At 44.8% G+C, this 14,912-nt stretch overlaps 2 protein-coding genes across 6 annotated transcripts in view; one reads left to right on the forward strand and one right to left on the reverse strand.

Moving 5' to 3' along the window:
- The window catches only part of PRELID3A (PRELI domain containing 3A), a 41,931-nt gene that overhangs the window by 19,914 nt on the left and 7,105 nt on the right, over window positions 1–14,912 (forward strand). The window lies entirely within an intron of this gene.
- The window catches only part of SPIRE1 (spire type actin nucleation factor 1), a 103,440-nt gene continuing 95,869 nt past the window's right edge, over window positions 7,342–14,912 (reverse strand). For all 5 annotated transcript variants that reach the window (XM_084887313.1, XM_084887312.1, XM_084887314.1 and 2 more), the window contains 4 exons: window positions 14,825–14,895; window positions 14,260–14,287; window positions 14,027–14,163; window positions 7,342–10,779 (listed from right to left, as the gene is read on the reverse strand). In XM_084887313.1, coding sequence (XP_084743439.1) covers window positions 10,521–10,779; window positions 14,027–14,163; window positions 14,260–14,287; window positions 14,825–14,895 — 495 coding nt within the window. In that variant the 3' untranslated portion in view covers window positions 7,342–10,520. The remainder of the gene's footprint in view (window positions 10,780–14,026; window positions 14,164–14,259; window positions 14,288–14,824; window positions 14,896–14,912) is intronic.

Genomic DNA, 14,912 nt, shown 5'->3' on the forward strand with positions numbered 1-14,912 from the left:
GCCGTTCTGCATGCACTTTACTTACCAGCTTTCATTATCTCCCACTGACCACAGCCCTTGGAGTTCATGTAGGAGATGGTTTTTAATGATAGGCATAAAAGCATCCCTATTTCACTTTGGTTTCTGCACATGAAATGGGATACAATTTTCCTTATTTATGTTTTAACCAAATCAACCAGTTTAAGTTTTTTAGAGGAGAAATGACTGTCAGAAAAACTAGTTACTTTGATAATGTTGTATTACTGGCCTAAAGTTTCATTATTTTGCCCAAAGCATAGAAATAAAGCCAGGATTCTGCCCCCTTTCCCTTGTTCCCAGTGTTACATCCCTGTGACGGTGGCCCTTGAGTTTGGTAGGAATAGGTAAATGTGAGAGTCACTGTGTGAACTCTTCAGACGAACCAGGGCTGTGGGCCCGCCAGGCTGTCCTGGGCGCTGTGTGTCCGAGCCTGCCTTCTGGTCAGGCTGCCACCGCCGCACCCCGACAGAAGTCACAGGCTTCCCTTGTAGAAAAAGTGGTGGCGATTTGTTGTAATGAGCTGGTTATTAATAATAGAAAAGGGCCGAAACCGGTTTGGCTCAGTGGTAAAGCGTCGGTCTGCGGACTGAAAGGTCCCAGGTTCGATTCCGGTTAAGGGCATGTACTTGGTTGCGGGTATATCCCCGGTAGGGGGTGTGCAAGAGGCAACTGGTCGATGTTTCTCTCTCATCGACGTTTCTAACTCTCTATCTCTCTCCCTTCCTCTCTGTAAAAAATCAATAAAATATATTTAAAAAAAAAAAATAATAGAAAAGGACCAAAGGGAAGGCCAGACGTTAGGGACGTTAGAGACGTGTCATTTGGGCAGCTTCACAGGAAGCTGCAATTTCATACTCCCCAGAGAACCACCGCCCATTCCCCACAGATGACTGGGAAGGGGCCCAGCCACGGGAGACGGGCCCATGGGGAGACGGGCCCGTGTGCAGTAAAGTTAGGGTGACCTGGGGAAGGTACTTGTCAGTCAAACCTGAAAACAAAGATCATTGGCCTGAATGAGCGGGGCCACTGTAAACCCACAAAAATTTGGGGCTACATAGCCTCCTAAACAAAGGCATTCTCTCTCTCGTTGCTCTGGGCTCATGGGGCTCTCCTGTTCCTGCGTCATTGTATTCACCCATGTTTTCTCCATGGCATGTGCCCTGCGGACCCCACATGCAGTGGACTGAGGGTCTGTAGCTGGGAGTACATGGTAAGCTGACCTGATGCTGTAATAGTCTGTGAAGACATGGAATGGAAACTGGACACTGGCTTTTACTTCAGCTCAATTAAAAGCACAATGGGCCAAGCCAGCATGTCTCAGTGGTTGACTGTCGACCTTTGGACCAAGAGGTCACAGTTTGATTCCTAATCAGGGCACATGCCCAGGTTGTAGGCTCAATCCCCAGAAGGGGGTGTTCAGGAAGCAGCTGACCAATGAATCTCTCATCATTGATGTTTCTCTCTTCTCTCCCTCTCCCTTCCTCTCTGAAATCAATAAAAATATGTTTTTAAAAAAAGCAAAATGGGACTTCGGTGGTGGGACTGAGGAAAATGGGACCTTGGAAACTCAAGGATTTAATTACAAGCAAATAAAAATCATCAGTTCTCCCTTAAGAGTCTCAGAAAATTATTATTTTTTTTTTTTTGCAAGAATTCCTCTCCTCACTGGTAACAATGGCACCAAATATTCTTTGAAGATTCTTCCACCCATTTGGCATTCGACCCAACTATTAAAGCTGTATCTATCTGATTTGAGCTTCTAAAGATTGGGTGACTGCCTCCAGCATTTCTGTCCTCGTGTTTAGGAAGGGGTGGGCATGCTCTGATACAGCAGTTACCTGCTGGGTGACTCTATTAAAAGTGGGTTTTTTTTATTTTTATTTTTATTAAATTTTTTTTTACTCTTTTATTTATTTATTTATTTATTTATTTATTTTTACATATTTTATTGATTTTTTTTGCCCCCCTCCCTCCCTCCTACACATCCCCTCCCTCCCCAGAGTTTTTTTTTTTTTTAATATATTTTATTGATTTTTTACAGAGAGGAAGGGAGAGAGATAGAGAGAAACGTTGATGAGAGAGAAACATCGACCAGCAGCCTCCTGCACATCCCCCACCAGGAATGTGCCCGCAGCCAACGTACATGCCCTTGACTGGAATCGAACCCGGGACCTTTCAGTCCGCAGACCGATGCTCTACCACTGAGCCAAACCAGCCCCGGCTCTCCCCAGTTTTATGTCCATTGGTTGTACTTATATGCATGTATACAAGTCCTTCGGTTGATCTATTATCTCCCCCAGATCTCCCTACCCTCCCAAAGTGGGTTTTTTTTTTATAGTCTTCCCTAGTAGATCTCTACTTATGGCTGAGCCTGAGCGAGTGACCAATATGTTAAGAACAGATATTCCGAGGTTCTGTTACAACTTCAGCATCTAAGGAAGAGGCAGGATTATTCTGGTGACTGTGGCAGCTACGGAGGGTGCCCTGTGTGAAGCAGCCCTGGGCTTGCAGGTGTGAGGAGTAAACCTGGGCAGATCCGGTGACCACTCGGCTGTTGTCTCATCTGTAAAATGCAGACGCTGAGACCACCTCCAAGCACTGAGCCAGAGAAGGCTGTGAAGTGCCTCCGCATGGGCTTGTGGCTCAGTCCGGTCCGGCCCAGTCGGGTCGGGTGGGTCAGGTCCACTGTGCTGACCGCTGATGCTGGCCCTGGCCCTGGTCCACCACTGGGCTGTGGAGTCCCTGGGGGAGAGGGGGGACTGCTGGCAGGGCTGGAATCGGAAACAATAGGCTTCATTGATGGAACTTTTTAGTGAGAGTGCGTTTTGTTTTTCCTAAAACTTGTATAATCGCTAGTACGAGTTAACTGTCAACTCTAAAACAGGAGGCGGCTGGTTAAGAAAGTAACGAGCACTCGGAACTGATGGAATTCCAGCCTTGACTCCTCATCAGGTCCTGTGCTTGTGGCCCGCTGTCCCAGGGCCGTGTGCTTTGGGCAGAGGCCAGCAAACCACAGCATGTGAGCTAAATTGGTTTTTGCATTTTTTTTTTTAAAGGGTTGTAAATATTCCCTCCCCCTCTCCATACAGAGGAGTATGCGACAGGCTGTAAGAGGCCCACAAAGCCTGAAGTATTTTCTCCCTGGCCCCTCAGAGAAAGTTGCTGTAAAGATCCCACTAAATCGCGAAACCAGTTTGACTCAGTGGTAGAGCGTCGGTCTGCGGACTAAAGGGTCCCAGGTTCGATTCCAGTCAAGGGTATGTACCTTGGTTGCGAGCACATCCCCAGTAGGGGGTGTGCAAGAGGCAGCTGGTCGATGTTTCTCTCTCATCTCATCGATGTTTCTAGCTCTCTGTCTCTCTCCCTTCCTCCTCTCTGTAAAATATCAATAAAATATATATTTTTTAAAAATCTAACATTAAAAAAAAAAAGATCCCACTAAATCTCTCCATCAGCATAAACAAAACTGAATTTGGTTTCTTCCACCGAGCTGCTGTCCTTCCCATTTCTCAGTAGTGCTACTCCCACCGCCCTAATACAAACCTGAGTCACTTGACGTCTTCCTCTTGTTCTCTCTGTAGCCATTTGAAACTCAGTATTCCTATGCAAGGTCTCACATCAGTTCTGTCTTCACTGGAACTGTCCCAGGCTGCCTCGGTGCTTCCCGCCTGGGGCAGACGGCTTCCAAGACCCCCCCAAACGGGCTGCCTCCTGGTGACCACGTCCTCACGCGGTCTCCACAGAGCAGGCTGCACTGTGGGTCACACTGCTCCACGATGGTGTGTGACTTCCCGGCCAGGCCAGGCCATGGACACGGTGCAGCCGGCACCCTGCTACGGCTGGCATCGCTGCCCTGGGGCAAGCCAGCTAGCAGGCGGCGAGGACTCAGGAGGAGCCCGGAGAGGGGCAGGGAGGGAGCCCTCCTGGGAGCCGTCCTCTGCCCCAGCGAAGCCTCCGACTCCCGGCAGCTGACGGGGTCACTGCAGCCTCCCGAGACCCAGGCCGGGCCTCCAGCTGCAGCTGCTCCTGCCTTCCTGACCCACAGGAACCCGTGAGAGAACGCTGGTTGTTTAAGGCCTCGGAGTTTTGGGATAATTTGTTACACAGCAATAGCTAACTAATAGTTCACCTTATACTAAACTTGTATAGTGCAACCACCTTACATTCATTTGGTTCGACTTATCAAATTGCTCAAAAATGATTCTATCATAATCTCCCTTAATTAAAGAGTTAGAGAGGTTCCTCATGCCTTTTTGTTGGAAAAAGTCAAAGACCAAGGCCTAGAGTAGGGGTGTCGAACTCAATCAGAGAAGGGGCCAAAATCTAAAATCCAGCCTAAATCGCGGGCCGAATGGTTTACTGAACAGTCATAAACTGACAATGTCATAAACTGACAGCGGAGTGCAGTGATGACAGCACGGTGCGGGCCACATTGCAAGGCCTGGCGGGCTGGATTTGGCCCGCGGGCCTTGTGTTTGACACATGTGGCCTAGAGGGTGGGAAGAGATTAACCAAAGAACTTGTATGCATATATGCTTAACCCATGGACACAGACGATAATAGTGTGATGGTAAAAAAAAAGTGTGGTGAAGGCCTGGGGCGGGGGTTGGTAGGTTCAAGCTAGAATGGGTCAATGGGGGAAAAAAGGAGACATCTGTAAGGTTTTGAACAATTAAGATTAAAAAACAAAAACCAACAACCAAGGCCGAGGCATTGGCCTCGATTATATCAATTCAGATGGTCATCAGACTGTACTTGGAAAATACTGGGCCCTCCTCCTCTGGCCCCATCTTAACATCTACTTCCACGAAGCTGCACCTGAAGCTGACACCAGATCGCAGCTTCTACTATAAATTCCTAGAGGCTTGTATTTCCTGGGCTTTTTAAAACTGGTCACCTACGTATTTGACCAATGTAAAGTCCTTTGGGTGCCAAGATGAGCTGTTACTTTGCAGGCACAGTGCACTGAAAGCTTTGGTGGCCTGAGGACTCGGCTCGGAACCATAGCAGCCAGCAGGAAAGCAGCTGACGGAGCAGCGGGTGTGAGAGCAGCAGGGAAGTGGGGAGACCTCAGGTTTGATGTTGGGCTAGTTAGTGGTTTGACCTTGAGCAAATGATACCCTAGCCATTCCTGTTTCTTGTCTGTAAAGGAGGAAATTAATAGACGGAGCTGGATGATGAGTTGTCTGTACTTCCGTTTCTTTTTAATGCAATTAAAACGGTCTGGTATATGTAGTTGCCCTTCCAGGTACTTACTTCTCTTCACATCCCACTGCGGGAACAAAGACTTGCCAAACCAGACAAGGTCTTTCCATCGCTGATGCAAAATGGCTGGTGCAAAGGGGTTTGTGTCTGTTTATGTCAACTCATCGTTGTGCGGTTTTTAATTCTGGGAAACGAACTCAGTTTCTTTATAGCAATTAGTAAAATTTACTTTGCCTCCCCAAGTTTCAGATAAATGTAGCATATTTTGCACTTTTTCCTGTGCATAATCAGGTTTGTCATCACGACAGAGAAACGCTGTTAGAAAGAGTGGTCTTAGAGATCACCTGGCCCAACGCCCTTGCTTTAAAACGGAGACGGAAGTCCAGAAATGCTACAGAACTTCCCCAACGTCAGGGCAGGCCTGCTGCCGCCAAACTGGGGCACAGTTTAACCGGAACCAGTTCAGATACTTGGAACCAGGCACAGTATATCACCCTGAACTGCCTCGTGAAAGGCGGGATCAGAGCTCTTGGGGCCTTAAAAGTCCTTTCTGCTAGGGCAGTGGTCGGCAAACTGTGGCTTGCGAGCCACATGCGGCTCTTTGGCCCCTTCAGTGTGGCTCTTCCACAAAATACCACGTGTGGGCGTGCATGTACAGTGCGACTGAAACTTTCAGAAGTCGGTTTTCAGCTCTCAAAAGAAATTTCAATCGTTGTACTGTTGATATTTGGCTATGTTGACTAATGAGTTTGCCGACCACTATGCTAGGGGTTACCATTCTGGAACAGAGAGAGACCCAGTTCTTATGCCTAAGTTGTCTCTACCACTGGCTACAAGGAAATCATAGGCTGCCACAGGAGTCCCCTGGAGGTAAGCGTGTCCAGCCGCCACACCCAGGGCTTAGTCCAAGCTGCTAGTCGGTGGACCGGAAACAACCTTGAGCCTGTGGGAGGGTAACCCAAGGGGCTTTTTACCTCGTCACGGTGTCCTCCTTGGTGGGAAGGTGAAAGGCTGTTTTCTCTGGAATGCCTGAGATCAGCGTTCTTCCCCTTAGAAGCGGTTAGTTTCCTGTTTACGCGTTTATATTCTCTACTGCAGTAGCCACACTGTTAGATTTACCTGCACAGAATCTTGCTGTTCTTTCTCCGTGTTTCCCTCCTGCGTGGATACATCTGCTTAGGAACTAGATATTTAGGTTAGCTCTACAGAAACCCCCAGGTCCCTTTTGGCATTCCTACTCTCACACACTGCTGCTCGGGGAGGAGGGGAGGTGACATTCTCTGTGTCTCCCTAGAGAAAGGGGGAGGGCGGAGTGGGGGAGGAGGGGAGGTGGGCCAGGGACTGACAGACAATCCCTGCAGTCACAAGGGAACACCGAAGCAAAGAACATATATAAGAGCAAACTGCAAGTGAGCAAGCTTGCCCAAGGATGTCCCTCCTGCCAGCCACACACAAGGGCTTCGGTCCCAGAGGACCAGGTGTATTAGAACAGCTTGCAGGGCATTCCTAGTTCACAGCCCACAGGGTCTGGCCCTCTGGGTGGCAAACAAAATCTGAAAAATGGCATGGATTCAAACATCAAGATGATTCTTCAGCTCTTAAGCCCCAGGGACATAAAGCAACTTCTTTTTTAAAATCCTTAACCAAGGATGCTTACTGATTTTAAAGAGAGAGGAAGGGAAGGGGGGGGGGGGGAAGGGAGGAGAGGGAGGGAGGGGGAGAGAGAGAGAGAGAGAGAGAGAGAGAGAGAGAGAGAGAGAGAGAGCGATTGGTTGCCTCCTGTGTGAGTCCTAACTGGGGATCGAACCCACAACCTTCTTGGTGTATAGGACGCTCCAACTGAGACACGAGGCCATGGCAAAGCATTTTCTTGGTGCCCCAGTTTTCAAAGCCCACTTTTCAAGAGCTATGTCCTATAATTCTGAAGCCCTTTTCTTTCCACTGCTTCAATAAGGCTGCAGTGGCTCAGATTTTGCCATGGTCCTCGTTAGGTTGTATTTCTCAAATTGATCATAAGGTGCTGATGATAAAAGTATCTGCCTTCACAACCGAGGTGGCTGCTGACAGCTAGTTATCAAAAGACATCGCCATTTTACAACAGGAACTCAAGACAGAAGGTATGATGGAAAGTCATTTTATTTTTCCCCAGATAAATTTTAAAATAAAAGATTTTAATGGAAAACTTCTAGTACCGCCATGTCACCCAGAACGCCAGCGATGCGGTCTTTCACACACGTAGGCAGCCAGGCCCAGGCCCCGTCCGTATACACATTTCTCCATGGCCTTTCCACAGTTTTGCATGTACAAAATTTTCTGCTATTTTGCTTTAGCAAATAGCAACATAATTTAAAACGTTCATGTCGCCTATGTGACACCTAAAATCCAGGCCTATATTTATTAACACAGTTAGAAAAATAAAAGCCTTAAAAAATTCATGGTAGGAGTTCACGGTGTTAATCACATAATCTCTTCAAATGTAAGATCATTTTTTACATTTCTACATAACAACCTTCTGGTTTAATTTGAAAGGCTTAAGACAAACTCGAGTAGGACTGTTAAGTCGATGTACATATCAATTATTTAATTTTTACTTGTCTTGGGAGAGTTAATTTCCACTGTCCACTCAATGAATGCCTTTCAAATATTAATAAATATATTACAGTATTTACAAGCATTCTTATCTACTCTGACACTGGTAGAAAGTTAAGCCATGGGGAAGAAAACAGGGTGAGTTCATGAGGTCTGGGACCAAAGCAGCGGGTGGGTGCTTGAGTCTGGAGCGGGGGGAGGGTCGGGGGGAGAGTTAGAGGTGGGATGTGCGCAGGGAGGCTGCTCAGGGTGCGTCCAAGCTCTAAGACACACCAGGTTCCAAGAGATCCCGGCTGGCCAACAATTCTTTTATTATTGTTGGATCAGAAGTAAATGCCAGAGAGCTGGAAGCCAGGACAAAGAGGAACGCTGTAAAGGTATGTTATTTTAGTAGAAAGAGGAGGAAGAGAGACCTAAGGTCAGCCTAAGGATTGTTAAGACCACACTCTACAAGCTGTTAGTGAATTGCTCTCTGGAAATTACCTAATTTAGTGGAGGTGTTTGGTACACGCCATGGACAGGACAGGATTAAATGCGAGAAATTATTTTGGCAACAAAAAGTGATACTAATTTGATTTCTCTAATTTTAACTATATCATGTGCTCTTTCCTTACACTACTTTCTGCAAATTGTCTCATGCAGATATATCATCCATGTAACTTCTTTAATGCAATAATGCTGTTGAAGAATTTACATTGCAATGCTCTGGTGTGAGGTGATCATAATGCCCAAACCTGCCCATATGGAGAAGTCAAGTCAAAGATTCAGATGTGCTAGATATTTGCCTTGTGAATAAAATGATCATTTTGGGGTTTTGGTTTCTTATATGTAATGAACAACATAACCCGGGATAGCGTGTCATTCTATTAAAAGGCACACTACCCCAGGTCACCTCAAATACCACTCCCTCTGCCCTGCACCCCTCCTGGTAGCTGTTTAGAGGTCCAGGCCCGGGCCTTCGAAACGTGTGGCTCCTACCAGACTGTCTGGGGTAGAGTTCAAATAGTCTCTTGGAAAATTTTCTAAATGACATTCACCCAATATAACATGTAAAGCTCTTAGACAAGAGTCTTTAAAATAATTTAAACATTTGCATAATCAACAAGGGTTCTCTGGTGGCCCACTTTACATGCAAATACAGACAAACTGTTAACATGCATTATTTTAGTCAATTGGTAAAATTTATTTCATAAGTAATTTTAAGCCATTTACTAAATTGTAAACTTCAATTCATTAAGAACTACTACCAGAGCAGTTTTGAGGTATTACTGTTAATTTAATATAGAAATGTTACTACAGTTTGATGTGGTATGAAGTGTGACTGCCATGCCTTTTATGAATTGGTGCTGTTGTAGTAGTGTTGACTACAGATGTGTCTTACAGCTTTTAGGAAATTATTGTGCATGTGCATTAACTGACTTTCCAAACATCAATGGCAATTTGATTGGTTGGTCGTTTCTAAGCATACCAAAATAATAAAGTATAGCCCTGGCACGGGCCAAACAGGAGAAATTTCAGATACACAATGTTGTCCTCAACCTACCTTCATCAAAAGCCCACCCCACTTGCTCAGTTGTTTACAAGGAAATCTTGTGCAAAAAGCATCCAAAAAGACTAACAGCAGGTTAATTATCTTCTAATTTAAAAAGAACTAGACAATGTTTTTTTTTTTTCCTTTTCAACTTCACTTATAAAAATAAATAAATTTTAGTTTGAGACCTTAGGTACCAAATTGTGGCTTGATTTAGTCATGGCGGCTAGACTATAAAGCTGTGGAAACCGTAGTGGAAAATGCATGAGCTCCAGCTCATCCCCAGTGTGGCCGCCAGCTGGCACCCTAGGCTGTTACAACCCTTTTTATAGTTAAGCTTGTCTTCTAGTCCTACAAAACTTTAACTCCCAGGTCTCCAATATAAAACGACAAGTAACCACGGTACATGGAAGATAGGGAATGAAAACCTGTCACTCACTCCAGAGACACCGGTCCTCTGCACGGGGGCAAACACAGCAGCTCGGAGGAAAGGGCCGCCCACGCGGGGGGACAGCTTATTCAGGTGTGTTGCGCTAAAATGTAGGCATGAAGTCCTCCTGTGGTCTTTATCTCAGAGCAGCAATAATCTAAAATCAGTTGGACAGTATGAGCGGGCAAATCCCTCTAGGCTTTGTGCTGTGAGCTGATAAGTAGCGGGCCCCACCCCCAGACATCTGGTGAGCGGCGGGGCTCCGGTCACTATGTACATTAGATAGTAACACTGTCAGGTGGAAGTGCCAATATGACTTACTGCTTAGAACTGTGCTAACATCGACACCTTTGTTAGGCTGATTTCTCACATGAGAAGATTTTTACCTTAGTCAGAAAATTATATGAGGAACAGTAAGGAACTGAACTAAGGAAAAAGTTTCTGCCCTCCAAATCTACACACACACATACACACACACACACACACACACACACACACACACACACACAAAAGCAAGTTTCAAATTATTGTCCTCTCAGTGCAAACGAGCGATTGGCTGACCTGTCACATATCGTCGATGGATATGAACACAGCGCTCAGTCTGTGGAACAATGCGATGCAGCAAGAACCTGACCTAATGCAAATCAAGCCTATTAACTAAAGCCCACAGCAAAGGGAGACAGCCCAGCTCAGTGCTCTCCAGTGCTAACGCCGACACTGAGCACAAAAGCAACTGAAAGGCACAGCTCAGATTTCATTGATAGTCCTCTCTGAAGGGCAGTACTCGGAGGGGCCTGGTGAGGACATATAGAAAGACTGTGTCTTCCTTTTTAATCGGGCTCTTTTGTTGGCCAGCACCAGGCTACGCCGGCTTGAACTGATGATTTCCGAAATAAACTTTTTGCAGTCTACACACACCTCCATGGTACTCCAGTCCTCCATTAACTCTTTGGGAAACTGTAGTTCTTCATCGGATTTGTCCACAGACTTAGATTTTGAGGAGAACCTGGAATAAAACAAAATGTTTAAAAGATCCAGAATTATTACTTCAAGTTGTATTGCAATACTAAAAAAATAAGTGCAAAAAAAGAAAATTGGTTGCAAAAATATTATGGAATGGTGAGTGATTTAGTCATGTCATGTTCTTGCAAAGAATTTCTAATTGGAGAAAAGGTTCAAAATATTAAAAAATAAATAAACAAAAATCCCATCATCTCACTTATATGTGGAATCTAATGAACAAAATAAACTGGTGAAAAAGTAGGTCCAGAGACATGGAAGCATAGAACAGACTGACAGATCTCAGAGGGAAGTGGGGGATGGAAAGAGATTAATCAAATAACATATATACATATATGCATAACCCATGAACACAGACAACAGTGCAGTGAAGGCCAGGGTGGGGCAGAGCTGGACAGAGAGGATAAAGGGAACATGTTTTATTAAGAAACTAGAGGCCTGGTGTATGAAAATTCATGCACTGGAGGGGGTCTCTCAGTCCAGACTGCCCCCTCTCACAGTCCGGGAGCCCTCAGGGGCAGCAGGCGACCCAGTGACCAGGGGAAGGCGATGCCCCCATCACACCTCTGCTGCTGCCACTGCTGGCAGTGCGAGCCTTGGCCAGCCCTGGTTACCTGAGCCTCAGGTGGCTGGGCAGCTGCCATCCAAGGCTTGCCTGTGCCTCGGCCAGCCCTGGGCGGGTGAGCAGCCACCATCCGAGGCTTGCCTGCACCTTTGGCTGGCCCTAGGCGGCTGGGGGGCTGAGGAGACTGGGGGACTCCAGAGGCAGGCGCATGGAGCGGCCAGACTGGCCTGGGGGGTGGGCCCGGCTGTGCCATGGGCCTGCTGCCCCAGCGGGGCTGAGGGGACTGGGCGCTGCCATCTTGTGGCTGTGAGTGCCACCATCTTTGAGGGTGTGGCAGTCAATTAGCATATTCTCTCCTTATTGACTGTGGGCGCTGCCATCTTTGTGAGGGGCATGATGGCGAATAATTCCCTCTTTATTAGACAGGATAACATTGACTGGCGAGGATGTGAAGAAAAAGGAATCCTTGTGCACTGTTGGTGGGAATGCAGATTGGTGCATTGTGGAAAGCAGAATGAAGTTTCCTCAAAACATTAAAAATGAAACTGCCTTATGACCCAGTGATTCCTCTTTTGGGAATTTATCCGAAGAAACCCCAAACTCTAATTTGAAAGAATATATACCCCTATGTCCTCTGCAGAGTTATTTATAATAGCCAAGAAAGATTTGGAAGAAGCCCAAGAGCTCATCAGTAGATGAGTGGATGAAAAAGCTATGCTATGTTTACACAGTGGAATACTACTCTGCCTTGAAAAGGAAGAAAATTTTACTCTTTGTGACAGCATGAATGGTCCTAGAGAACATTATGCTAAGTGAAATTAGCCACTCAGAGAAAGACAAGTACCATATGAACAAACTGAACTAGCAAACAAAATAAATAAATTTTGACTTAGTCATGGCTTGATTTAGTCATGGTGGCTAGACTATAAAGATGGCCTGACCTCCTTCCACTGTTCTTAAGGACCAACAGTAACCTTACTTTTACTCTGCCTCAAATTCAAAGGGATTGATGCTCAGGAAACTTTTGTTTTCTTTTAAATTGCCAGCTCTTGGCACAAAGCTTCATTTCTGCCTTTACAATAGGAAACTAAATTCCAGATCATAGTAAAGATAGGATTAAAACAGATTTTCTTTCAAACTAAAGAAGGAAAGAAAGATTAAACTGTTACATGCACATTTCAACTCCATTGAAAATAAGGGCAGATCTAAAGATGACTTTTAAAGGACCCACAAAAGTAATTATTTCTAAAGGGAACACATTGAATGGGAGAACATATCTGCCAATGATACATCTAATAAGGCACATGTGACAAACACAAGGCCCGCGGGCCAAATCCAGCCCGCCAGGCCTTGCAATGTGGCCCGCACCGCGCTGTCATCACTGCACTCCGCTGTCAGTTTATGACATTGTCAGTTTATGACTGTTCAGTAAACCATTCGGCCCGCGATTTAGGCTGGATTTTAGATTTTGGCCCCTTCTCTGATTGAGTTCGACACCCCTATAATAAGGGGTCAAAATCTCCAAAATACCTAAAGTTCTCATACAACTCAACAAAAGTAAGGTAAACAATCCAATCAAACAATGGGCAAAGGACTAAATAGATACTTCTCTAAATAGGACATACAAATGGCCAAGAGACATATGAAGAAATGTTCAACGTCACTAATCAACAGAGATGCAAATTAAAATGACAATGAGATACTAATTTACACCTGCCAGAATGGCTACCATCAATAAATCAACAAACAAGCACTGGCAAGGAAGTGGGCAAAAAGGAACCCTTGTACACTGCTGGTGAGAATGCAAACTGGAAAACAGTGTGGAGTTCCCTCAAAAAATTAAAAATGGAACTGCCACTTGACCCAGTGATCCCACTTCTAGAAATATATTCCAAGAATCCCAAAACACCAATCAGAAAGCATATTTGCACCCCTATGTTTTAGAGCAATGCTATTTATAATAGCTAAGATTTTAAAATAGTCCAAGTGCCTATCAGTAGATGAATGGATAAAAAAAAGCTGTGGTACATTTACACAGTGGAATACTATGCAGCTGTAAAAAAAGAAGAATCTCTTAACCTTTGAGACGGCATGGAGGGACCTGGAGAGTATTATGCTAAATGAAAGAAGCCAGTCAGAGAGAGACAAATATCACATTATCTTGCTTATATGTGGAATCTAATGAACAAAATAATCTGACAAACAAAAGAGGTCCAGAGACATGGAAGCATGCAGTGGACTGGGGATTCTCAGAGGGAAGAGGGGAGGGAGGGAAGAGATCAACCAAAGAACTTATTTGCATATATGCATAGCCCATGTTTGCAGACAGCAGTGGGGGGAGGGGGGTCAATAAAGGGGAAAGGAGGGATGGCTGTAATACTTTCAATAATAAAGATACTTAAAAAAATACAATATGTAAAAAGTAATTATTTTTAAATAGAAATAAAAATAAACTATGAGAGTATTTCAAGTAGCTAACTACTAACCCTTGATAAGTTACCTTTCAGAAGTTCTGGAGATTTTCGAGCACTCAAAACTATATTAAAATCAACCAACCAACCCACCCACCCAAACCCTCTGGAGCCAAAACCCTGCCACATCACCACAATCCTCAAAAGGCGCATTCTTCTTTCCAGAGAATCTCTGAAGATCCCGGTCTCTCGCTCACCTGGCAATGCTCCGCAGTGGCCGCTGGTGGCTGGTGGAGGGCTTTTCTGGCCTCACGCTACTTTCCCCTCGTCGTGAGGCAGAAGGTCCCAATGAAAAGATCGGAAGAGTAGAGTATGGCTTGGATGGCAGCCGCATCTATTATCCCAAGCAAAACTGAGAATGAGCAGTACTGTTAAAAAGGCAGTCTATTAAAATTACTATTACGTTATGATGTCACCAAGCATAGCTTACCTTTTTGCAACACTGTGAGCACACGGGCCTGCATACAAAACCAAAAGTATTACTTAGCGTGATGCCACAGATGCGAAAGGAGAGACAGAGAAGCCGATGGCTGCATGTTGTCAATTTCTACAATAAATTGCAAGAACTCTCTGGTCCTTCTATCAGAATATAACATATTGATACAACTGTGGATTGCCAAAAAGATAATCAATCTGTAAAACTTAACTCTTACATTGTTTCCTATAAAAGGATCAACTTACATCTGGGATTTTCTTAATTTTCTAACCAAGGGTCATATGACAATCATACCTATTTTTTTTTCTGTTCAAACACAACACATTATTATTAGAATGATCTTGGATATGTAAAAGAAATAAATGCAGAGAAACATTTTCAAGGTCTAACACTAAATAACTGATCCACTCTTTAGAAGAAATCAATATTCCTAACACATAAACAAAGCACAATGTGATAATAGATTATTTTTAATGTTGTTCCTATGTAGAAAAATAATGAAACAATGGAGTTAACTGGTATTTCTTTGACTTCTGTCATCAATTACAAGAAACCTTACCTCTTACAGAACTGACAGGTATAAGACCAGGTGAAGAAGGAAAATCTCCTGATTCGGCAACAAAAGCAAAGCTAAAAAACACAAGTGT

This window comes from Pipistrellus hanaki (assembly GCF_964339955.1).
Source record: "Pipistrellus hanaki genome assembly, chromosome: 6".
In the NCBI taxonomy this organism is placed as follows: domain Eukaryota; kingdom Metazoa; phylum Chordata; class Mammalia; order Chiroptera; family Vespertilionidae; genus Pipistrellus; species Pipistrellus hanaki.